We start from the raw sequence: 25507 nt of genomic DNA, 5'->3' as shown, positions 1-25507 counted from the left end.
TGTTTTAAGCGCCTTCTTGTTTCCAACTGTTCAAGAGCAGTTGGAGGATGGTGATTACATCTTTCAACATGATCGAGCACCTGTTCATAATGCATGGGCTGTGGCCGAGTGGTTGCATGACAGTAACCTCTTTGTGAAGGACTGGCCCACACAGGGTCCTGACCTGTACGCTACAGAACACATCTGGGATATATTGGAACGCCAGCTTCGTGCCAGGTCTCACCGACCAACACCGATACCTCTCTTCAGTGCAGCACTCCGTGTAGAATGAGCTGCCATTCCCCAACAAACCATCCAGCACCTGATTGAACGAATGGCTGCGAGAGTGGAAGCTGAGATCAAGGCTAAGGGTGGACCAACACCACAGTGTATTCCAGCATTACCGATGGAGGGCTTCATTGAATTTGTAAGTCAAATTCATCCAGGCGTCTGGATACATTTGATCACAGAGTGTATACAAGAAAATGGATATCAGTAGTACTGTATTTTACTGCGCATGCACATCTAATTAAACTTTGTGGTGGACATTGTAGGCCTGGCAGTACACACACTTATCGCTGTGTAACGTGGAATTGTGACTTGTCTCACGCTTACCTGGTGTCTGTCGGTGTCTCTGCAATCAGGTGAGCCAACTTCACAACAGTTTGTGGGTCGTTGACTACAGCCTCAGCCCAGCCCTGCGTCGCCATCACACGGAGCAAGTGGGCCTTTATGAAGGCGACGGCGGCCTGCTTCAGCCTGTTGGCGGAATGCCTAATCGCGATAACACCTGCAGCTGCCGCAGTCTCGACAGACAGCTGGGCGACCACCTGTTGCTCACAGTGCGCTTTCAGTACCGACAGGCCGTATACGTCGGCGGCGACCAGCAGCTTTGGGGCCATGCTGGGCAGCTGCGGCACCTGCAGGGTGTAGAGGTATGCCAGCACCTGGCGCAGCACAGGACCCTCTGTGTCCGAGAGTACGAGCTGGCTGCTGCTGCCCTCTACAGTGACGCGACGGAGCATGTCCGCAAACACGGGACTCCTGGCGGCCAAGACAGCCCTATGAGCCACAAGCCGCGTGTCCCCAGCCAGCAGAGTCACCACAGCGCCGTCCCCGGCGTCCAGCAGGGCTCCGAGATTCACGGCCGTGTCCTCCTCAGCCTCCTGAACGAGTCCCACTGTCAGCGATTCTGGAACACAGTTTCCCAAGTGTTGGAAAAAGTGTGAGTGGCTGTCAGTGCAGAGTTAATCAATGCCACAATTTAAAGGCATTTCTAAAGCTGCTATCAGGATAAAATTTACACCCAACATAGATTATAGTGTGTAGATGAAGGAAATAATACTTTTGAAAATCTAATACAACTCCTCTTAAAACTTCCCTATTTGCTTGTACAAAATGCCACAGAACGAATAGAGGCCTCTTTCTACAATTACCTGCTCAAAGTATCACAATGAATATCTAGCACAAAACTAAGAGCATACATTATTCAACACCCAGTACGGATTTCTGCAGTTATTGAAGAAAACAATGATATTTCATGCCTGAAATCTGTATCCCTCTGCCCTTAACTGCTGTACCAGCATGTTTCTCTCCAGGAACTGATACAGGGGAGCAAGTAACTGCTGTCACAGTCAGGAATGACTTTCTAGAAACGTGACATAGAGGTGGTGGGCATAGCTAGATGGCAACTTCTGACATATTCCAATATGACAACACCCAACATTTTGTAGGGTAGTGGCACAACGCCCCAATGGATAAAATTAAATTTTATGAGGAGTACAAATAACTGTGCCTAACTGCGTTTCGCTCACAATACTAAATTATTTCTAAAAGATCGTGTATATAATGACTATTTCGCAACAATTTGTAGCTATTACATAATTTATCATCAATAAATTTTTATTTTCAAATAATAGAAGTAATGAATGACAATGTGGTGCATGCTACAGCTTGTCAAACGAATGTATGAACTTCATCTTCCACACATAATCCTCCTGCTGCACACAATAGTTTTCACTTTGTACCATGATGGAGAAATCGAGACATATAGATCACATATGCTTCAATATCTCATAAAAATCTCAGACCAATGCCCGAGGAAGGACTCGAACCTCCAACGAGGGAGCCGCACGGAGCGTGACAAGGCGGCCCAAACCGCTCGGCTACCCGGCTCGGGAACTACAGATAGCCTACAACACTTCCTTGGGGAACGCAGGATATTGCTTCTGTTTTAATCGATGACTTTCCGTCTATTTCTACAGACTGAGATCTTACTGAGAGGAAATAACGAACCCAGCAGCACAATTGAGGCTATTTTCCATAATCATGCAGTTTGGTTAGAAGACGCTTATGAGGAACGGTGTCGAAAGTCTTCTAGAAATCTAAAGACATGGAATCAATTGGACATCCCCTGTAGATAGCACTCATTACGTCTTGAGTAGTTGTGTTTCGCAACAACGATGTTTTCTGCATCCGTGATGACTATGTGTCAATAAATCGTTTTCTTCGAGGAAATTGATAGTTTTCGAACACAGTATATGTTCCAAAACCCTACTACAAACCGACGTTAGTGACGTGGGCCTGTAATTTAGCGGATTACTCCTACTTCCATTTTTTGGTATTGGTGTGACCTGGGCTATTTTCCAGTCTTTAGGTACAGAACTTTCTGTGGGCGGGTGGTTGTTTATAATTCCTAAACATGGAGCTATAGCATCAGCATAATCGGAAGGGATCCTGAGTGGGATACAATCTGGACTGGAGGCCTTACCTTTATTAAGTGATTTAACCTACTTGCTACACCGTGGATGTCTACTACGATTCTCATCTTGGCAGTTGTCCTTAATTGGAATTCAGGAATATTTACTTTTTCTTCTTTGGTGAATTCGTTTCGGAAAACGTGTTTAATAAGTCTGCTGTGGTGGCATTGTTATCAATGAGTTCACCGTTATCAGGCAGTGGAATTATTGATTGCGTCTTGGCACAGGTGTGCTTTACATATTACCTGTCGCTGTCCATTTTCAGTGTCAACTCTCCTCAGTGCCAGTGATAAGCCGCAGAGTCGCACTGCTGCAGGAGGAACACCTGTTTCTGGAGGTGGACCGTGCGCCACGTCTTAAGACATTGGAAAGGGGTTGTTTGGACGAAAAATGCATTCTCGTCTACCTCCCGCTAAAGCGTTACTAAAGGTGGCGTTTGGACATTTAAGTTGCTGATTCAGAACAGCTGACACCATGAACTTGCCTTTCACATATAGGCAGTATTGAAACTGGTATAGCTACAGTCGTAGGTTCGAATCCTGCCTCGGGCATGGATGTGTGTGATGTCTTTAGGTTAGTTAGGTTTAAGCAGTTCTAAGTTCTAGGGGACTGATGACCACAGATGTTAAGTCCCATAGTGCTCAGAGCCATTTGAACCATTTTGAAACAGGTATACAGAATCACTGCATACACGTATACATATCGTTCGTGCATTGCCTGTTGGCTTTCCCTTTCACACATTTGTAACCACACACAAAACATTTCGGTAGTTATGTCACTTTGTACGTACATCCACACACGACTTTCAGTGCTTACTCATTAAATGTTGTTGTCGTATGTCTCCCTGTGGCCGCCACGCCTACAGGAGAGCTGGCAGGCTGATCCCTGCAGAGGACAGAGAGCTGTACCTCACCGTGGTCGTCGAATTCCACGCCAAGACAACTTGGTGGCCAGGGAATCAGGGTTTAAAAGATGTTTTGCTCTAAATGCAAGTCCGTCTCGAGACTACACACTCTGTTCCTCGATGCTAAAAAACTCGGTGATGTTTTCACATTTCTTCTCTTACTTCCCCTGTGTGGTCAACAGAGAACGGGCCATTGCTTCAGTATCTTTCTTTCGTCAGTGAACATTATACTGTTGTGTGTATTTTGTTAATTCACTAGGATTTATCTATAATGTCTGGTCTAACTTCAGAATAACGAAAGACGTCTATCCTGTATGCATTTTACATCTGTTTGTTACCAGATTTTTCTAACACAAAAATTAAAGATTTCTGAGACAGAAATTAAAGATTAATATGATTAACTTAAATTGTATAGGCACTTTAGTATTTAGCAACCATATATACTTTTTTCAGTTTTTATATATCTTGTGTACTTCACCGTCGTAATTGTACGTAAAAATTGAGTACGCCTGTCACTAGACTTTCAGTTTGCTTGTACGCATCTACCCTTCAATACTTTATCTGCTGCCTATAGAAAGGTACATTTTCAATTTCTTGCTTTTTCCGTATGTACTTGCAAATAATAATTATTAGTCTGCAAATGACGCAAGTACTAATATAATATTGTTTAGTACTCTGTTCTCACTCACAAATAGAAATATTTGCACGTATACCCATTACACCATGTATGTCTACATGTAGGATGGTGTCCGATCTGTACGTATAACTAACTACATACACTAAGCATTTGAATGTTATACGCTGAAAGGTCTCTGTTGGATTCCTTTCATGTTAATTTCTTAAATCTATTGTCATTTACAGCATACATTCCACTTCAAAATTTACTGTGGTGTTTCTGACTCTATCTGGGAGCAGACTGAGCAGTGGAACGTGTTACTTTTACACATAATCAAGAACGATCTGTCACACTACTACACTTTCAAACACAGTTTATATGTAATTCATGTCACACAGTCTCATACGGAACCTACATCCGCTTTCTTTTATATACTGTATGTGATAAGATACTGTCATCCCCCTTCCCTTCTGTGTGAAGGGATGAATGAGCAAATGTATTTCTAGTTGCATGCTTGATGGTTGCAGACAAGCCCGTCTGCTAGAGAACAGTAGGGCCAACGTCGGAACAAGTAGCTACGCTTTCTAAAAGCAAAGAGGTTTCTATTCTTAGTATGGTCCTCTCCGTCCCTTGTCATGTTGGTATAGGAAGCTGCCTCTCTGGTCACTTCCGTTTGTATTTGTGAGGCACCCTTGAGGAGGGACCCACGGCAGTCTGTCTGCGGCGAGCATCTGAAGTGGTAAGATCTCTGGCTAAGCGCATGTCTGCTAAGTCTGTTGGACAATGGATTTCTTAAGTTCAGCCTAACTGAAAATTTAATCACCTTTATTTCAGGTTTAGATCTAAAATACCTAATGTTATCTTAAATTGCAATGCAGTGTAATTCGAGTGTGAAGTTCAGAATATCTTCCAGTAGTTGCTTTGTCACTACTTTGTGAGTAAAGTGGAACCACATGTGGATGATCTGTAACTCTAACTAAGATCATCAATGTAAAATGCGAATGTGCGTGAGATTATAACATCTCGTCTTGACAATATTTTTCAATATAGCAACTGTTCTTTATGTTCAACCCACGTGGGGTGTACTTTGTGAGACCAGTACCACGTGCATATACAATTGTTTGACCTATCAGGTAGTAACCAGTTCAAGGTTTTTTCTTTTTTGTAATTTGTGTTTCCAGGTAATTTATTTTAAATATCAAAATTACTGCGGAGTTACACTCTTTGTGTAAACCAAGCTGACCACGTGAAGCATGTAGTGTAATCATCAAAGTAGCCCTCAGCTATTTTTTTCGGGAATATTTCACAGAGAGTTAGTATGAATTTAGTATACCAGTGTGTGGTAATTTCATGATGGACAGGATTGCACTACGAACATAACTTCTTTGGGTGAAAATTGAATCGGTTGGTTGTGGTCAATTTCCTCTTGCATATGTTTCAACGTTCTTTGGGTGTTATTTTATGAATGCAGTGTTGTATGCAGTCTCCCAATCTTGGCTCCATATTTGATGTGTTCCGTAAGACTACAAACTCACATTTTCACAATCCTAAATAAGGCACCAGTTTAGTTATGAATCAAGTTTAATATGCTAAAATTTTAACGGAACAATGATCAATGTTAAAATAAATGTCCAAATATAAACTGATTTATTTCTTTTTATTTAAATTGTCTTTTTATACATATATCACTGGTTATCGTAAGATGACTGCTAAAATATTATAATTAATGTTAGTATGGTTGGGAATTTGGTAAGCTAGACTGGACACCTGGTGAAACAGTGGCTCAGTAATGCAAGGTTAACTTCCCCATATAGCTCACAGCTTTTAACCCGCTTTTATTGTCTTGAATATCAGCACCGCTTTCAGAACAAATTAATGCATCAACATTAGAACATACAGAAGAACCAAAGAAATTTCGTGTAGGGCCCCCGCGAGCACGCAGAAGTGCCGCAACACGACGTGGCATCGACTCGACTAATGTCTGAAGTAGTGCCGAGGGAACTGACACTATGAATCCTGCAGGGCTGTCCGGCTGTCCATAAATCCGTAGGAGTACGAAGGGGTGGAGATTTCTTCTGAGCAGCACGTTACAAGGAATCTCACTTATGCTCAACAATGTTCATGTCTGGGGAGTATGGTGACCAGTGGAAGCGTCTAAACTCAGAAGAGTGTTCCTGGAGCCAGTCTGTAGCAGTTTTGGACGTGTGGGGTGTCGTATTGTCGTTCTGAAATAGCCAAAATCCGTCGGAATGTACAATGGACACAAATGGATGCAGACAGGAAACTTATGTACGTGTCACCTGTCAGAGTCGTGTCCAGACGTATTAGGGGTGCCATATCGCTCCAACAGCACAAGCGCCACACCATTACAGCGCATCGACCAAATTGAACAATCTCCTGCTGACATACAGGGTCGATGGATTCCTGAGGTTGTCTCCATACTTCCATCCACTCGATACAATTTGAAACTAGACTCGCCCAACCAAGCAATATGTTTAGAGACATCAACAGTCCAATGCCGTTGTTGACTGGATCACGCGAGGCGTGAAGACTTGTGTCATGTTGTCATCAAGGGTACGCAAGTCCGTTATCGATGATGAATGGTTTGCAGCCTGACTCTTGTTGCTGGCCCAGCATTAAAATCTACAGCAATTTGCGGAAGGATGGCACTTCAGTTACGTTGAGCGAAATGTTTGTACGGGAAATTCCCCACTTCATCGCTACCTCGGAGATGCTGTGTCCCATCGCTCCTGCAGCGATTATAACACCACGTGCAAACCCACTTACATCTTGATAATCTGCCATTAAAAGCAGCATAACCGATCTAACAACTACCCCAGACACTTGTTGCCTTATACAAGCGTTACCGACCGCAGCGCCGTGTTCTGCCTGTTTACATATCTCCGTATTTGAATACACAGGCCTATACCAGTTTCTTTGGCACTCCAGTGTAGATGACTCATCATAAATCTCACTGTATACACAGACATACACGTTCTTTGCGTATTGCCTGTTAACTTTTCCTTCCATACGTTTGTAACAACACGGAAAACGTATCTCTGGTTATGTAGTTTGTACATATATCCAGACATAACTTACTAGTCTTAATCAGTAAATGTTCTTGTCATATGTCTTCCCCTTGGACGCACACGTACTCCTTTAAAAGCACAGTCAATTGTCTTCCTTTCATAATTATTGTTGGATATCCGCAGACCAATGCACTACTTTTATTTCAGCCACGTTAAGCACTTAAGGTTCGATTTTCGAGTCGTGTCGAGTACTGTGCATGCGTTCCATTACCATTCAAACAAACGAAGTGTTTGTATATAAGTTCTGTGTAGTGAAATATTTTTGAATACACAGTATTTTTTATTTCTCCATCTGGCGCGGACACGAATAAATCAGAAGGTTTTCCAACGTGTCATCAGGCCATATGCAGCATGTGAGAACGATGTATTAGCCTAATTTAGTAATCACACTTTCAGCGAAAGTTCCTGTGCTTTGCTGCTGGTTTCTAAAAATGTGAGTCGCAAGTGGGAACAGCAAACGTTTCAACTCGAGTGGCATATCTGCTGGAATCATTGGATTTTGAGGCATTAGTATATCTTATCCTGCAATGTCCCCGTTTAACATTGTGGTTTCAATGATATTATCCTCTTTTTTTGCAAAAAAGGTGGTACCATTGGAAAATCGTGGTGGCTTTATGATTCGAAGAAGAATGACACCCAGTCAAATTTCCAGCGGAAGGCCTGACAAATGAAGTGAATTAAGGAATTTGGTTGAATTTTTAAGAGCTCATTCTGATTTATTGCAGTACCAGTGCGTAGATATACAGTCCCTTCGCCCGATAGTTTTGGTTTATATGCATATGAATAGGTATGTTTAAGTATGTGTGTTTCACGAACGAACTACTTGAAATGAACTGTTCTGGGAAAGGAACTGTTTGATGTGGACTTTCTCTTAGTAAAATATAGTTCGTTTGCTTCTTGTTTCCCATACATATTGGAAGTTAGAATCCGTGTGAACGAATTTTCCTCCCTTGAGAGTGAGTACAGCCGATTCCCAGGAAGTAAATGTCCTTCGTTCTGGCCTCCTAATGGGGGAATGTGCGGACTGCCTCTGATTAGAAGACTGAAACCGTTCTGTCAGTTTGTAGTCTCATTCCGCCTTCCACCTTCCATCTGTTGTCAACATAAGGCAAAAGTTTCTATGATGATTTGAGAGGAGCGAAGATTACTGTTAACTTTCTAGATTACTTAGCTTGTCAGTTTTTGTTTTCTGCAGTTCTCCTTTTCAGGAGGTCTGATTCTTTGAAGATATAAATGTCACATCAGCTCCTCGCACTTGGTTTAAGCCAAATACATTTGAAGATTGTGGTTGCAGCAAGTTTTTTACACAAATATATTTTCTCATTTTGTAGTATACCAACAGCATTTTGATTTTTCGCATTAACAAAGCCGAAATTAAAGTGTTCGCACAAAAATACGTCCGATCACAGACATGCTTACGACTCTCTCACTCTGCAGAAGTAATAATATTCGAAAGGGTTTACAATTTTGGTTAACAAATGAATTCTTACTAGATTTATTTACATAATTAATTTCGATTATTGTTTCATAAATGAATCCAGAAATCAACAAAGAAAACAGTACAGGATTGCATAATTAATTACAGAAATTTTAAGGGTGACAATAAGTCGTAATTTCAAATGTTTGTAAAAAAATTATTTTAACTATACATTCAGAAGTAGTAGTTATCGATTGTGACATTTAAAAAAAATATTTTATAAAGTAATTCCATTTCATAAATTTTAGTTCGAAATATTACATGCTATGTCTGAAATTATATGAAAGTTTTCAGAAAAGTAGCTGAGATAATATTGACTGGTCCAAGATTCCGAAAATAATACTGCTATCGACAAGTACTGTTATGGAAAAGTAGTGCTAGAGGAGGATGTCCCGTCACATGTCCTCTTACTTAAGTTCAGGCTCCAGTTCTGAACTGTGCGAACTGCGTCGGGTAGAAGAGAGAAGCCATTCCATTTGTAGGCTTAGTTCACCTCAGTCTACAGTACCTGTATCTAAATATTTCCTTCTCATGTTAAGACTTAATTTTTGCGAAATACTTAATAAGAGCGAGTTTTCCTATTTCTCGATCTTGTCAGATAGAAAATTAGATTGCAGGTAATCGCTTTGGCGACAAGGAGAATAATTTCATTGTTAGTGCTTCCCACTTGCCGGGTTTCTAACTAAATATCTAGGTTAAAACTGAAAACGCACAGTCCATTGTGCCAAAAAGACTGCATGTAGAAAAATCATAGAAATATGCAGACTGATTTGTTTTTAAAGGTCATTCAGTTTCATAGTCCGCCTCCATGACTGAGTGATAGTTCGGCTCGCATAGCCATGGCACGCGGATGACTGATCGCGTCCTGCCCGTCGTGGAGAGCACACGCGCGGTTTCTCTGTTTACTCCTTATCACGGCTCCGTGTACCGCTCCCTGTTACGAGCAAGCCGTGGCGCACACTGAAAGCCGGATGGCGACGAGGATCAGATTTCAAGTTGAATATGCATGACTACGACCTTTCGAAACTGAGTTGTACGGGATGATCTTCGCCTGGACTCACAGGTTGTAACTATCCATTCACTTTTCTATTACCGGTAGCGTTGAAGGTGTCAATATGCGCACCGAAGAATTGTGTACCGACATTGAGATCCATCACGTGCCAAACGTCAAGTTTAAGGACCCTGACGGACATGGTGGGGCCTCCATTCAATTAGGGTCTTTGAGCTCCCAATTGAGGTCCCACCACATATCGTCATGTCGTTTTCCAAGCCATATGGCAATGTACACAGTCACCAGGCCGACAGATGGAAAACCTTTGATACCTATCCTGTTCTCAACATTGTCCGTCAACCGAAAGTTGAATTAGAGAAGCATGTGCCATTATTCCGAAAGCACCATAGTACAGCAACTGCATTAATCAAAGTAACTAATGACATTAAACACGCTATGGACAGACGTGAAGCTACCATCCTCACACTGCTTGACTTTAGCAAGGCTTTTGATACTGTTGACTTTGATATATTACTAACTAAAATGAAACAGCTGAATTTCTCAAACAGCGCAATACACTGGTTCGACAGCTACCTCAAAAACATAAGCCAATGGGTCGGAGGAGTCATCATGGAAAAACGTGCGCTGTGGACTCCGTCCTTGGTCCACTATTCATCTCACTGTACATTAATGATATTTCTTCCGTGATTTACTCCTGCAACTACCATCTATATTCCGACGACATCCAACTGTACACAAGTGCAAGCCCCAAGAACATTGCTGACGCAGTAGCGAGTATGAACGCAGATCTTTGGTCTTTTTCTCGATGGGCACAGAATCTAGGTCTGAAACTAAACCTCAAGAAATCCCAGGTCATTCTTATATCTTATTAAAAGATAATCAGCAGGTACTTTCGCGAAACAGTCCCTCAAATACTCCTCAATGTTACCCAACTACCCTACCAAAAAACAGTAAAATAACTTGGAATAATCTTGGATGAACACCTAAACTGGGAAGAACAAACTGTCACAGCGTGCTGGGAATCACTCTCCTCCATACATGCAATCCAAAAATTTAGAAAAAATATTTCCAACCCACGTTAAACAAAAATTTGTCCAAACACTAATCGCGCCTAATCTATACTACTGTGATGTAGTTCAACACGGCACAAATAGTGAAAATTCGAGATGCCTCGAGCTAGTGATGAATGCTTGCGTTAGATGCGTATGCAATATACGGTTGTATTATCAAATCACTCCTTCACACTCCCAGCTAGATTGGATACGCCCACATAAGGTACGCGATCTCTGCACGATGTGCTTACTTCAGCGATTTCTTAGTCATTGGTGCCCCCAATACTTATCTTCTCACATTAAACACCTATCGTCATTCCACAACCGCAATACCAGATCGGATACGTCTAGCATTTTGGCTTTACCCTTACATAACACAAAATCTTTCTCCGTGTGATGCTCCATCTCAGCCATACGACTATGGAACGCGTTCCCCTGTGATCTGCATCTTATCCAGAACCACTCAACATTCAGGAGGGAACTCAAAACTTACATATTAGGGACGGTATAGCCACCATTGTTGTGCCCCTCTCATCTCTTTCTTTCTCTTCTCCATCATAGCTTCAAAGTTTACCATTTTATTTTTCTTCCTCTAACCTAGCTCCTCTTCTATATCTCTTTCACCCCATTCTATCGTCTTATGCCACTGCTCGATGTGAATACCTCCAAGCTGCAAGAACATAACGAGAAAATTTCCAACTAGGGATAGGACTGACATTCATAAAAGAAAAATATGTTTACTTTCATATACATAGGCATTACTATTATTATTATTCTTGATTGTTATAACTATTTTTTGATTGTTATAATTATCCTTGAACTACTGTTATAATCTCTATTTTTTTCTTTAATATTAATACAGTATAACAAGTGGTATGTCCACGATGTTCTGTACAAACTGAAATTCGTTCAATCTGAGTATACCTGGTTAGGTGTGAGAGAGAGCCTGAAGGCCCTAATCTTGCCAGCTAAAATAAATGCATAAGTAAAATAAATAAATATACCTGGTTATAGGAGAATGCAGGGCCATCGTCACATATGACATGCAGCTCCATACCTGTGCCTGTTGCAACTGTGAAGGACATTCCTCAAAAACAGCCGCTGGCTCTGGCTTGGAGAGACACCGCTCAACGACGCTGCCCACATTGCGACGTCCACTGTCCATCCTGTCATCGATGCTGTGGTCACTGCGTGAACTGCAGATCTTCAGCACTACTCACATGATCCATTACAAACGATGACTGCCATCGCAGAGACTGATCTGGCACTTATCACGTCACTGGAACCGCAGCTGTTAACGGGAGGAGATACTCTCCTGCCTAGCACCGATGACAACAACACAGAAATGGCTGCTAGTATTGTACCGACTTCTGCCTTCCTTCTGTCAGCCATTGAGCCAATGGACAATTGCTGCCACAACTCTGAAAAGCATGTTGGCAATGGAAGCGCCAGAAATGGCACTGTGACCATTGGATGACTACCTTTAACAAATGGTGCCTGATGAAGACCAAATGTCTGATGACGCCAAGTCCTCTAACACCTTGTCTCATGATTGCTTAATGTCATAGTGACACAGTCGTGCCAACCCTTTTTGCGTGCATCCCAGGTGGCATAACTCTTTTGGTAACGACTCCACTTGTGTGCACAGCAGATGACACAACATCTATAGTAATGAGCTTCTGGGAATATGAGGTAGAGGATGACACAACACTACTGCCTTGTGCTACCGAAGGGAGTGTTCAGATGGTGGTATGGGGTAGAGCTACAACACAGTGACTGACAATGCTACAGAAGCCCAGCTGGTATACCATGCACAGCCACTGACAGAGTGCCCGTAACTTTCCAGGTGGGCATGGGGACTAAATAATACAGGCCATGCTCAATTTCAGTAACATCAATGCGCGCCATATACTAACGATGTTACAAGGCTCACAGAACACAGCAGGTGCAGACATAGCCCTCCTTCAGGAGATCTATATCATGTATTTCGTCAGCTCTTTCAGATACACCACTCACGATTTACATGCATCTGCCATTGGCTGTGGCATGACGTCCTTCTCTGTGAAGGCTTGATTGCAAAAGATTTCACTTTTCTCCTTGACAGAAGCGGCATGGCGCTCACTCTTCATGGCATCAGAACTGTAAACATCTACACCATCTGCCAAATAGACACCATATATGAAGCCCTCTCCACGATTCATTAAAATGTAAATGTAGTGTGACTAGTACCTCCCTCAGGTAGACCATTCGCCAGGTGCAAGTCTTTCGATTTGACGCAACTTCGGCGACTTGCGGGTCGATAGGGATGAAATGATGATGATGAGGACAACTCCTGAGAGGAGAAAATCTCCGACCCAGCTGGGAATCGAACCCAGGCCCTTAGTACTGGCATTCTGTCGAGCTGACCACTCAGCTACCGGGGGCGAACTTTCGATTTGTTGACACGTGGAAATAAGTACATGGTGACAGGGAGGGTTTCACACACCATACCAGCAATTCCCATCCATATACACGTCATCTCTCTCTCAAGCCCAATTGTTTGGGGAATATGAGCAGCTGAAATATGGTTCATTGGTTTTTCAGACCATGCAGCCTAGATAGGCACTTTCACCTCACGATACCCCTGGAAACTGAACGTAACTCTCCATTTGCCTGAATGCCGACAGCTCATGGAGGCAATATGGAAATCCGACACCCTCTCTGCTTCCTTGAAGAGTGGAAGCATCAGTGTCTATTGATCCCTGATGCTCCAGAATTCTGACATGAGGATCTTCACTTGACTTTTTACACCACACCTGAGAAGGGTTGCTTGCTTTGTAGTGTCCCACAATCAGGCGTCTTTAGGAGGCTGTCACAACATCTGCACTGCCTTATGTCGGTACTGTAACATTACTGTGCTTAGGCAGACACTGTGTCTGATGGGAGTCTTCGCTTCCCTTGATTTCAGCTAGGCCTTGGAAAGGGTTCATCGCTCTTATCTGGCAGCAGTGACGCCAAATATGGAATTCCCAGACAGCTGAGGTTCACATCTGGGATCCTATATGATGGTCGACTTATGCTGTCCATCCTGGTATAAGGATTGGTGTGGTAGATGTTCTTTCCAAAGTCTTGTGCGTTCTCGCCCTGGAACCGTTATTTTGCGGCCTCCATCAACTCCTCAGTGAGTCTTTGGGCGACTTGGTCCTTGTCCTGCGCAACAGAAACGATGTTCAAGCAGCAGTGAAGTGGGTGGAGTACTAGGGAATTGCTTCAGGCAGTGTCATTAACATTTGCAAATCTCGCGCGTTGCCTATAGGACGTGGGCTGTCTGCTGAATGCATTACTCTGCTGCAGGTCCGTTACGTGATAACATGTCTAGGCATTGAATTTTACTGCCAACTTGGTGCGATTTGTCGCCCTTAACAATAGGCGCTTATTATGCTGGATCCAGGCCGAGCCCCTTTTCCATTGACTCTGAACCCTGCACATATACAATGGACGCAGTATGCAAACGTTTGTCTTGCATCGCAAATACTGCACGTGGCCCAAACTTTTCACATCCCGCCGTCAATAGATAGACACGTGTTAGCCGAGCTGGCATGTTGTTGAAGGTCCGCTATGAGTCCCCCACCCTCGTGAAGCGCAAAGGAGTTCTCAGCTTTTGTCATCTTCAACATCAAACAACTGCCCTTTTTAAATTCTTGGATGTCAAGATGTGGCAATGTATTTCGACTTGTCTAATTAGCCTATTGACTAGTCTCTGTCGTTGCCCCAGCGCCTCTGACAAAGGTCCCAACGTCCTTTTCCTGCTGGAACTATTTCTTTCATAAATACAACTACATCTGGACCCCGCTTCTCCCTCCACGTCTACCGACGGCCAAGGTAGTGTATGTCTCACTGCAATTGCAGCTTCTGCTGAATGTGATTGAGGAAAAACAGCCCCTTTTCTCGTGGAATGCTGTATGGAGGGAAGTGCAGGCCCTGACTATTGCGTCAGTTGTCCAATCCACCTGATACACGATGGTTGATGGAAAGCAGATATTAAAGTCGCTTCTACGCAGGATACACCTCACAGCATCGCCATTACATACCACATGTGGCCTACAACGATATCTGTGGAGGCGAGGTGAATGATGTTTGCCCTTTGGTCGAGCAGATGTGGGCATTCATCTCACACATGACTCCTGACATCACTACAGTCCCAAAGCTTCTCTTCCCAGGCATGAACTGTTTCCTGTGGACTAAGACTCAATCAGGAGCTTGAATTAGCGGACATGCTGCCTACTACCTGTTTGGTGGTGGTCCCTCGATTTGTGGCAGTACATTAATGACTGTCATTGAGCAGTTGTCAAGAATTCTAAGAACCAACAATATTTATGGGTGCCTTCTGTAACCACCTCCGCAAATGGATCATACATGCTAGGAACAGCAACATACATTCCTTTCCTCCGTTTTACAGAATCTATCCCCTGAACAGATATTCATACGCACTTGTGAAAAGTTGTGCGTCAGTGAATTACTAACGCATCCCTACCACCCAGATTCTCTCCCGATGATGCTGAAGGCTATTGCCAGTCTTTGTGGGGAAGTGCTGGTGCAGCCAAGATGGCTTAAAAACACAATTAAAAAAGATCTCCGTTGTATCCTCCTTTCCCTTTGGTAAACGTTAATGGTGTCTTATTAACTGGGGCTACACATGAAGTTGAGGAGATCATTTTTATTTTTTGGGGGGGGGGTGCTTCATTTACGATAAGAGTGGCTGGCGATGGCATTATCTTCTTCTTTTCCTTTGTGTGCCTAGGTATAGTCAAGAATGTTAGAAACATGGTAAAAAAAAGTGGTCAGTGAGGCATAGCTGACATTTTCTCCACTCAGGGACTGGGCGTTGTGTTGACTTCAACATCATTTCATCCCAATCGACACGCAGGCGCCGAGGTGACTTTACCTGAAAAACCTTGCAACAAGTGGCTGGACTCCACACAGGAGAGGCTCCTGGCCTATCCACAAGCACCATCAATGTATTCAGTTTTGTAGGCAATGAAATTATTAAATTTTACATTCTAATTATTGCGGCATGGAGTGGCCACGAGGTTTAGGCGCCATGTCATGGACTGCGTGGCCTGTCTCGCTGGAGGTTCGAGTCGTCCCTCGGGCATCATGTGTGTGTTGTACATAGCATAAGTTAGTTTAAGTAGTGTGTAAGTCTAGGGACCAATGACCTTAGTTTGGTCCCTTAGGAATTCACACACATCTGAACACATTTTTTCTAATTATTTGTTTGTGGGTTTTTATTACTGCTCTTGTTTTTTGCTCATTTGAACTACTTCATCCAACTAATAAGAAGAAATACCTCTAAAGGCGTAGTTGTGTACAAAGCACTGCATCGCCCATCTCTCACAACTTTTGTAATTCTGTGGGATATTTTGAAAAATTTTAGCATCATTTTGTATGTGATTGCTGTGGCTTTACGGAAGTTCGTTGCCAATGTGATGCTTTGTGTTGATTTATTGGTTGTCAATCTTCCATTCCAAATATAGAACAATTGTGTTGCATAACGTTCAGCAAATGCATCATGTAGCTGTTTCTCACCGATATTCGTCTCCAAAGTCAGTTTTGCACATATTTCTATAATACCGGTAATTTGGGAAGTGCTTTCACTTCATCAATGGCTTCTGAATGAGGTACAGCTGAAAGAGCTTCGTCAAGAAGCAGCAGACAAGAAGACGAGTGGGCCACCAAAGTGCTCTTCATTATCTCTCTACTCTGAGAGTACAATGAACTCTTTTTTGGTCTGTAGTGCATTCGTCCCTCATAATGAGCTGACGCGATTGGAGTTCTGTACCCATTACGGCAGTTTTGTGGGTACTGGATAGAGATATCACAGTGATTGAACAGGCGACAGTAATTTAGTTGCTGAAAGCAATGCTTGGCCACTATCGAAAAGAGTTGCTACAGTTCCAGATGATGCAGCTGCAAGGGTACTACTTGATACCCACCATATGTTTTCTAAATAAATGAAACGGACAACGTTCTGATTTTGCCTCCTGGGGCATGTAGGATATACTGTCAACGACATTGACTTGTAATTGTATGCATGGTTGTGTCATAGCCTATATGTTGTTCTGGAACCAATCCCAGAAGATTCGTTTGAACAGATGTGCCCAATTAGTCAACGTCATAGAGTATTTCCCATTGCTTATTGTGAACTAAAACGTTGTTTGAGGCTTGATTTGGGGCAGCCATTCTCAATAGTTTGTTAGGGACTGATAAGCATATGTCGTCCATCAAAATCAGTACCTCATTGTAGAGGTTTTGCGTGAATCGAATGTTTGGATATTGATTATTAGAATGCATGGATGTTAACCCTTAAATGGAAGTGATAGTTTAACGAACATAACTAAAATCGCTGGTCCAGATGGACCCTTGAATAGAAATTCAACACAATCCCCATAAAAGATATAATTCATATGTAAATGCATAATGATTGTATTAAAATAAATTTTATTTCTAATATAAATAAACTTTTATTGAGTAAAAATTTTACATTGTGTTATTTGTTCAACTTTAAGTCCTACGTTTCATATTTTACAAGAAATTTTAGTATATTACTTTGGATTGCTACATGATTGCTTACATAAAAAAACCTAGATATACTATGCGGTTCTCATAACCTCCGCTTAACATTAAATAACGACTCTACATGCCACCAGTCATAAACAAAAACAATGAAAACGAAACATGGAGGTGTCCAAATGTTATCTATATCAGTACCTGAACGAAGAACGGCACTTGGTACACAACACTGCTTTTCCTGCATGCCGTTTACAGATGAATTTAAAACAAGTGTCGCATTTTTGTGATATTTTGCTGTCAGTTTTAGGACCACATAAATAACGTTTTCCTTTTTTTCGTGATCCACATTGATTACAAGGTGAATTTTCTGGTCATTGGTCATTTTGTGGCTCATCAGCTGCCCCTAGAAAATTATCTATCCTGCTCTCAAATCTACTGAAGATGAATAATCTTTCTTTATGTGATAAAGGGCCTCATCAAATTTAGTCCAATTTCTTTTATGTACTGATTACTTTTCATACGCTTTACACCATTTGATGCCTTCCATAATACGAATCCACTTGCACTCGCAATATTCAATGTTCTTCTAGGACTGAATAATTGGCGAATTTCTGATCTCATGTATCAACACCACCTTTCATTCTCTTGCAAAATTCAATTATGTCAGGTTTACCACTATTTTCATTGACTGAATTCTCATGGTGCATTGATGAGATCACCACTGCGCTTCGATCCTTTTTCTGGACATAAGATGTCAACGTTTTATCCTTCATGAAACCAAATAACGTAGATCCTACTACCCGTTGTTTATTGGATAAAAATTCTGGTGGTATTTTCCTTTTAATTTCGTTCATCGTTCCAATGAAGGTCAAACCATTGTCCATCTGTCTGTCAACGAGCTCCACAGGAGAAAACCCATTAACGGCAGTTATATTTCTATTTGTTCCAAATAAAGGTTCTGCAAGCTGCAGTACATTGTGTATTGGAACGGAAAGTTGGCTTGTTTTATAAGTAATTGCTTTGCCTGTATAGCATAAAAGCATTGTATAGACAGTGTGTTTTAGCGTCGCAAAGGCACTTAATCTTGCTGCCATGCTTAGCAGACTTCGAGTTCATATAAAGCTTGAAAAAACATTTCCCTCTAAAAGGGCGAAGCAGTTCATCAACTGTCAAATATTCTGAGCAGCTATTATAATTTTTTTTTTGACAGTTCAGAATGAAATCTCCAAATATTTCTGAGTGAGAGTAGCGCGTTCATTAGCTCTTCTTTCTTCCCAGAAATTCACATATTGAACTCTCAAAACAGATAACAGGAACATAAATCTCTTTACTGACATCGTTATTCTGAATATATCTTGGCTTGTTACATCAGTTGCCCATAAACTCTGTATGTCTTCATGGCCAGATTTCAATACACTTGATGATAGTAACAAACCAAAGGATGCTTTCATTTCCGTAATACTCAAATGGTTAGTGTAAGTAGCATTATTTTAATACTTTTCTGATTATTCTGTTATTTTATGATTAGTGTGAGTGCAAATACACTCCTGGAAATGGAAAAAAGAACACATTGACACCGGTGTGTCAGACCCACCATACTTGCTCCGGACACTGCGAGAGGGCTGTACAAGCAATGATCACACACACGGCACGGCGGACACACCAGGAACCGCGGTGTTTGCCGTCGAATGGCTCTAGCTACGCAGCATTTGTGCACCGCCGCCGTCAGTGTCAGCCAGTTTGCCGTGGCATACGGAGCTCCATCGCAGTCTTTAACACTGGTAGCATGCCGCGACAGCGTGGACGTGAACCGTATGTGCAGTTGACGGACTTTGAGCGAGGGCGTATAGTGGGCATGCGGGAGGCCGGGTGGACGTACCGCCGAATTGCTCAACACGTGGGGCGTGAGGTCTCCACAGTACATCGATGTTGTCGCCAGTGGTCGGCGGAAGGTGCACGTGCCCGTCGACCTGGGACCGGACCGCAGCGACGCACGGATGCACGCCAAGACCGTAGGATCCTACGCAGTGCCGTAGGGGACCGCACCGCCACTTCCCAGCAAATTAGGGACACTGTTGCTCCTGGACTATCGGCGAGGACCATTCGCAACCGTCTCCATGAAGCTGGGCTACGGTCCCGCACACCGTTAGGCCGTCTTCCGCTCACGCCCCAACATCGTGCAGCCCGCCTCCAGTGGTGTCGCGACAGGCGTGAATGGAGGGACGAATGGAGACGTGTCGTCTTCAGCGATGAGAGTCGCTTCTGCCTTGGTGCCAATGATGCTCGTATGCGTGTTTGGCGCCGTGCAGGTGAGCGCCACAATCAGGACTGCATACGACCGAGGCACACAGGGCCAACACCCGGCATCATGGTGTGGGGAGCGATCTCCTACACTGGCCGTACACCACTGGTGATCGTCGAGGGGACACTGAATAGTGCACGGTACATCCAAACCCTCATCGAACCCATCGTTCTACCATTCCTAGACCGGCAAGGGAACTTGCTGTTCCAACAGGACAATGCACGTCCGCATGTATCCTGTGCCACCCAACGTGCTCTAGAAGGTGTAAGTCAACTACCCTGGCCAGCAAGATCTCCGGATCTGTCCCCCATTGAACATGTTTGGGACTGGATGAAGCGTCGTTTCACGCGGTCTGCACGTCCAGCACGAACGCTGGTCCAACTGAGGCGCCAGGTGGAAATGGCATGGCAAGCCGTTCCACAGGACTACATGCAGCATCTCTACGATCGTCTCCATGGGAGAATAGCAGCCTGCATTGCTGCGAAAGGTGGATATACACTGTACTAGTGCCGACATTGTGCATGCTCTGTTGCCTGTGTCTATGTGCCTGTGATTCGGTCAGTGTGATCATGTGATGTATCTGACCCCAGGAATGTGTCAATAAAGTTTCCCCTTCCTGGGACAATGAATTCACGGTGTTCTTATTTCAATTTCCAGGAGTGTATGTGCGATTATTTCATCTGATATCAGCAAATGCCATGACGGAATTGGTGACATGCTCCGTTTTTGACGAACTGTATCGATGAGACCAGGCAGGTGAGTGATGATGGTGTGGCTTCTGACTCTGGACCTTGCTGGTAGATGACTAGACCACTTTAATCGATTTTTACATCAAAAATATGAACTACTTGAGAGCCAACTAACTCCCTCTACTAAACCACCAGACGATGGATTACTTGAATCAGAACAAATTTCTTGTTGTGTGTTTTCATCGTCACTTATGTCGTCATCACTTACGTTCTTTTAATCACAAGGTTCAAAATCGCTTAAAGATTCTGTATCTGAATAATTTTCGACTAATAACAGTTCACAGATTTCTTTTTCAGTGATACTGTGCTGCATTCTGGGAATAAAGTGCCTGAAACCCACAAAATAATTGAATATACCCTAAAAGAAGCCCTTATCAGGAATCGTGAGTCAGATTGGACTTTCAGTAAATTTCAAGTAGCGAGCTCCCCGTCCCTGGTGCACCTCACAATAAACTGAGACAGGAACGTACCTACAGCTTTTGCATGGAGGGGGGGGGGGGGGGGTGTAAGACTGTCATTTAAGAAGGTAAACCTGTCTACGCCCCACCACATAAAAAGATTTTGCTGTTAACGCTAATAGTCAATCAAGTAGAAATTTAAAAACCCACAAATACGTTAGCATCCATATTACATGCGGGTATAACTGTAGAGAAACATTAATTGATGCAAGCGTCTTTAAATAAAACATATGTATTGTAGCTGTTGAGGTATTTATTTATGAAAAAGCAACTAATTCTAAGCTAACATTGGAGGTAATTATGTATTTTTGAATATCATTATTAATCATTTATATTAAGCGATAATATTATTACATTAGTCTTTGTATTTAAATTGTGACACTTTGGCATTTTGCTGTAACTCCAGGTCGTAAGTTAATTTAAAAATAAACATTAATAACTTTAATTTATGGTATTATATTTAGCCTTTTACGTCTTGCTGCTAATTTACTAATAATTTCTTCACAATCCAGTTGCACCGACAGGGGTGCAAAATTGTTTTATCTGCAACTGTTTGTCACATTTACTTTTCAGCCAATGAACAATCCACCATTTTTGCTGGCAAAAAAGCTACTTCAACATGGACAAAGTTGCAACTATTATTCATTATTAAACTTCATAAAATTATATCACACTGTACAGCCCCAGTGATTGTAGTTTCAAGATTAGGTACCACAAAAGGAGAGCTCCAAAACAATCACACGCTTTCTATGTTTATATTGTTCATGGAAAACTTATTTTAGGAAAAGTATAAGAAACTTTCAATAAGTGATTGAATAATTTATTAATTTGAGATTTACTCTGCCAATACATGTGCCTGTAACCACATGAAATTTCATTAAGATGACACTAACACGTTTCAATTGTTTTGAAGTGAGTAGGTCCTAGGGAAAGCCCCCATAATCCAGGCAATTGTTGCTATAAATATAAGTAGAAAATAGGTATTAAACATTATAACCAAATTCTCTCATATAATAGCCTAACGCAGAATTAAACTAGAAAAAATTGGTATAACGTATTTTGCGATAGGCCCATTTGTTCACTTGTGATGAAATGTTAAACTGGAAGGTTATTCTTAATTTTAGCAAAACTGTGGCTCAAAATCATATAACCCTTTTTATAATGGTAAATAGGAGACTCACCCTTCTTTGTTTCTTCCTCAGTTTTCCTGGATGGGCCCGCTTCTTCATGCTGAGATTCCGCATCACGTGGTGACATTCCACTATCTTTCGAAACAAGTGCATCCGAATTCTGTGTCTCTTTTTTAGAAAAAAAAACCAAAAGGGATTTCTGTCTTGTCCGTTTCATAGTTTTTTTTTGTTTAAACGCGACTGTTTTAACAACTAAACACACGCACGCACAGTTTAAGCTGGCTTAACACACTACGCCCGAAACTTCGCCACTCTAATTGTGACTGCCCAAGGGGAAGCTACAGAACACATTGGATTGATTCCGTTCAATGTTGCCAGCCAAAAATAAGTTAATTCCGCTATCAACACATCCAAATTCCACTACAGTTTCAAATGTAATTTATGATATTGTCTACATAAATCCTGACGATATACAGGCTAAATAAATAATTTAAGCTATAAACAAATATATTCCATATCTTTCCAGCTGGGGCATTTAACGATCAGCGACAGCTAGGACGACAGTGCCCAGTGATGGACCTGAATATCGTGCTTCATTCAAATAGTTGCTGTTAATGTAGTAATTGTAGTTTGATCCGACAGGTAATTTTCTTCTCTATATGGAATCTGAACTGACTAAGGCGTAAGGAGTTAATTTATAAGATTTATTTTAGCATTGTGTGTGTGTGAAACGTTTCAATGTTTATTAAAATCACAGTGAAATATATGAATTTGTTGATGCAGCAGTATTTTGATCACCTTCATTTCTCAGATAATAATTGATATGTTTTTCAAACTTACGGGAATGTCCCTCCGTAATTGTGTACGAAACATAATGATGATCAATAACGGTTCTTTTTTTGGATGTCTAGTCATACTTTCAACAAGTCACTTAACGTTTCTGCGAGTAGCTTAGTAAGTCTTTCACTTTTAATGTATGTCATCATGGAGAAAGTACCTGCATTCCCGTGCATATATTACATGTTTTGTACTTGTCAGTGAAAATTTACGAGGGTTTTACATTTCGCCATAGAAAGTTGAATTACGTTACATTTTTAACAATTTCAGAATTTCGCCGCTACGCCACGAAGGCCAAAAAACTCCAATACGCGTAGTGGAATTCCGCAACGGTTGGCAAGTTTGCACTCACTTCCGTTGCACACATAGTGAGTCTGGGGGGGTAGACACCCCGCCGCAGGGCACAGCTATTTGTTGCAGCCTCATTTCTCCATAGCGTTCACTACGTCAACGAAGCGCAGTGCGCGACTATTTTGTGGCACGGGGTTTCAAAAGCGGGTATTCTTCCAATATTGGCGTTTTTTTGAGTAAACTAAGGAAGGGGGGGGGGGTAGCGCATGAAGCAAACCCCATGCGTTTCCGTTGTTAGACTGTTTTATTGTTGCCGGCGTGTCCAAAATGACCCACGATTCCGGTTAAGCATGACGTGAACTTTGCTGCAGATAAAGTGTGTTTTTGCTATGGTTGAGCAATATTCACTGCATCACGAGTGAAGTGTCCCTATGTGTCTCGTTTTAAAGGCGATTATATCCCTTAAGGGCTCCAAAATAGGTGAAACATAGCCTACCTCACCGTTTTCTCTGCTTAGTTGTTGGAAGGATATCGGTCTACGTACGCTGATTAACGGTAACCGTAAACAGAAGCATTGTGCATTGTTTGGGTGACCAGTATGCCAGCGGCCTAAACCGTCGGGCCCGCATCTCGTGGTCGTGCGGTAGCGTTCTCGCTTCCCACGCCCGGGTTCCCGGGTTCGATTCCCGGCGGGGTCAGGGATTTTCTCTGCCTCGTGATGGCTGGGTGTTGTGTGCTGTCCTTAGGTTAGTTCGGTTTAAGTAGTTCTAAGTTCTAGGGGACTGATGACCATAGATGTTAAGTCCCATAGTGCTCAGAGCCATTTGAACCATTTTTTTTAAACCGTCGGACGACTACAAACTAGGACGTCCTGCAACTGCTGTACGTTGTTGGCGACGTTGCAACTTGTTCGCTGATGTTTTCTGTTACAGTCAAGCGCCGGTATACCAGTCGTCAACGATAGAGAGGAGATGGCTGCGAGAAGACGTCGGCCAATCGCACGCTGGCCGACGCTTCTCCAGGATGACAACGCGAGAGTGGCGGCCCCTACGCGAAGACGACATTAGCGCCGCGGCCGACTGGTCGCGGCCCAGTTAAGTGGTAGCTTCAAGATCAGCGAGTTCTGTAGCAGCTTGCAGGTTAGGCACTTGCACATCAGCAACTTAGGATTGTTTATACTGAAAAAAATGGTTCAGATGGCTCTGAGAACTATGGGACTTACATCTCAGGTCAGTCCCTTGACTTGGAACTACTTAAACGTAACTAAACCTAAGGACATCGCACACATCCATGCACGAGGCAGGATTCGAACCTACGACCGTAGCAGCAGCGCGGTTCTGGACTGAAGCGCCTAGAACCACTCGTCCACATCAGTTGGCGTTTATAGTGAAGATCGTTGCTTATTTTGCATGTCGCCCTTTGCTTGCGACGCATCTGTGTAATTGACAAAGTTTTGTTATATTTTCCTATTGTAATAAAACTCACGAATACGATTTGCCTGAGTGTTGCCTAGCGATCTGAGAAAGCAGGTTGTCTACACACCCCGTATTTGACGACTAGGCTGGATTTAAGATTTTCCATGTGTAGTATGTTGACACGTGAGAGTAAAATTGCGGCTTATCAAAAGTAACGGCCATGCATAGTGAGAAAAATTCAGGTAACACAGTTCGAGGTGGTGACAATGCCCCTGCACTGCATTTTCTGTATGTGAAAGACACGCTTTGTCCATTTTGAATGTAAACTGTCAAAGGGAAAACTATGTCGACCGTGGCTTGGAAGAGAAAAAAAATGCACCATACAACTTCAGTGCTACAGGGTACCAGTTAACATTGGTCGATTTTATTGATATACGCTTTCCACTGCCCTATCACTCCTTTTGTGGCCTGGTTCGCAAATGTAAATGATCCATTTTGCCAAATTCCACTTCTCGCTGTTGGTGTGAGGTTTGCACGTTTTCGAGGACGGCGTCAGTGTGAGTGCACTGGCGTATGCGGACGATATCGTGCTTCTGGCGCGGGATTCAGAGGCGATGCAGACGCTCCTCAATGTTGTGGGTGAGGCGGCGACGTGGGCCGGGCTTACCTTCAAGCCGTCGAAGTGTGCCACGCTTCACATCCGCCGTCGGCAGACACTAGGCTCGGTATTCGCCCTGCAAGGGGGAGAACCAGCCGTGCTCGGTGCGGGTTACGCCTACCTCCATCTTGGCGTTCCCACCGGGTACAAAGTCACGCAGACGCCAACGGATGCGATCGCGGCAATTCGACGCGACTTGCAGCACCTGGACGCTTCCCTGCTGGCTC

At 42.9% G+C, this 25507-nt stretch overlaps 1 protein-coding gene across 3 annotated transcripts in view; it reads right to left on the bottom strand.

Moving 5' to 3' along the window:
* LOC126442675 (uncharacterized) overlaps positions 1-25507 on the bottom strand; it is a 96550-nt gene that overhangs the window by 32304 nt on the left and 38739 nt on the right. Inside the window, exons 1-2 of one of the 3 annotated variants that reach the window (XM_050090729.1) lie at positions 22131-22257; positions 595-1171 (exon numbers count right to left, since the gene is read on the bottom strand). In XM_050090729.1, the coding sequence (XP_049946686.1) occupies positions 595-1171; positions 22131-22206 (653 nt within the window). In that variant the 5' untranslated portion in view covers positions 22207-22257. Of the gene's footprint in view, positions 1-594; positions 1172-22130; positions 22258-25507 lie in introns of those variants that run through there. The other 2 variants (XM_050090727.1, XM_050090728.1) reach the window with 2 other exon arrangements.

The sequence above is a fragment of the Schistocerca serialis genome, unplaced genomic scaffold (assembly GCF_023864345.2).
Source record: "Schistocerca serialis cubense isolate TAMUIC-IGC-003099 unplaced genomic scaffold, iqSchSeri2.2 HiC_scaffold_1400, whole genome shotgun sequence".
NCBI lineage: Eukaryota > Metazoa > Arthropoda > Insecta > Orthoptera > Acrididae > Schistocerca > Schistocerca serialis.
The sequence above is the reverse complement of the archived record's forward strand: the minus strand, read 5'-3'. Positions and strand labels throughout refer to the sequence as shown.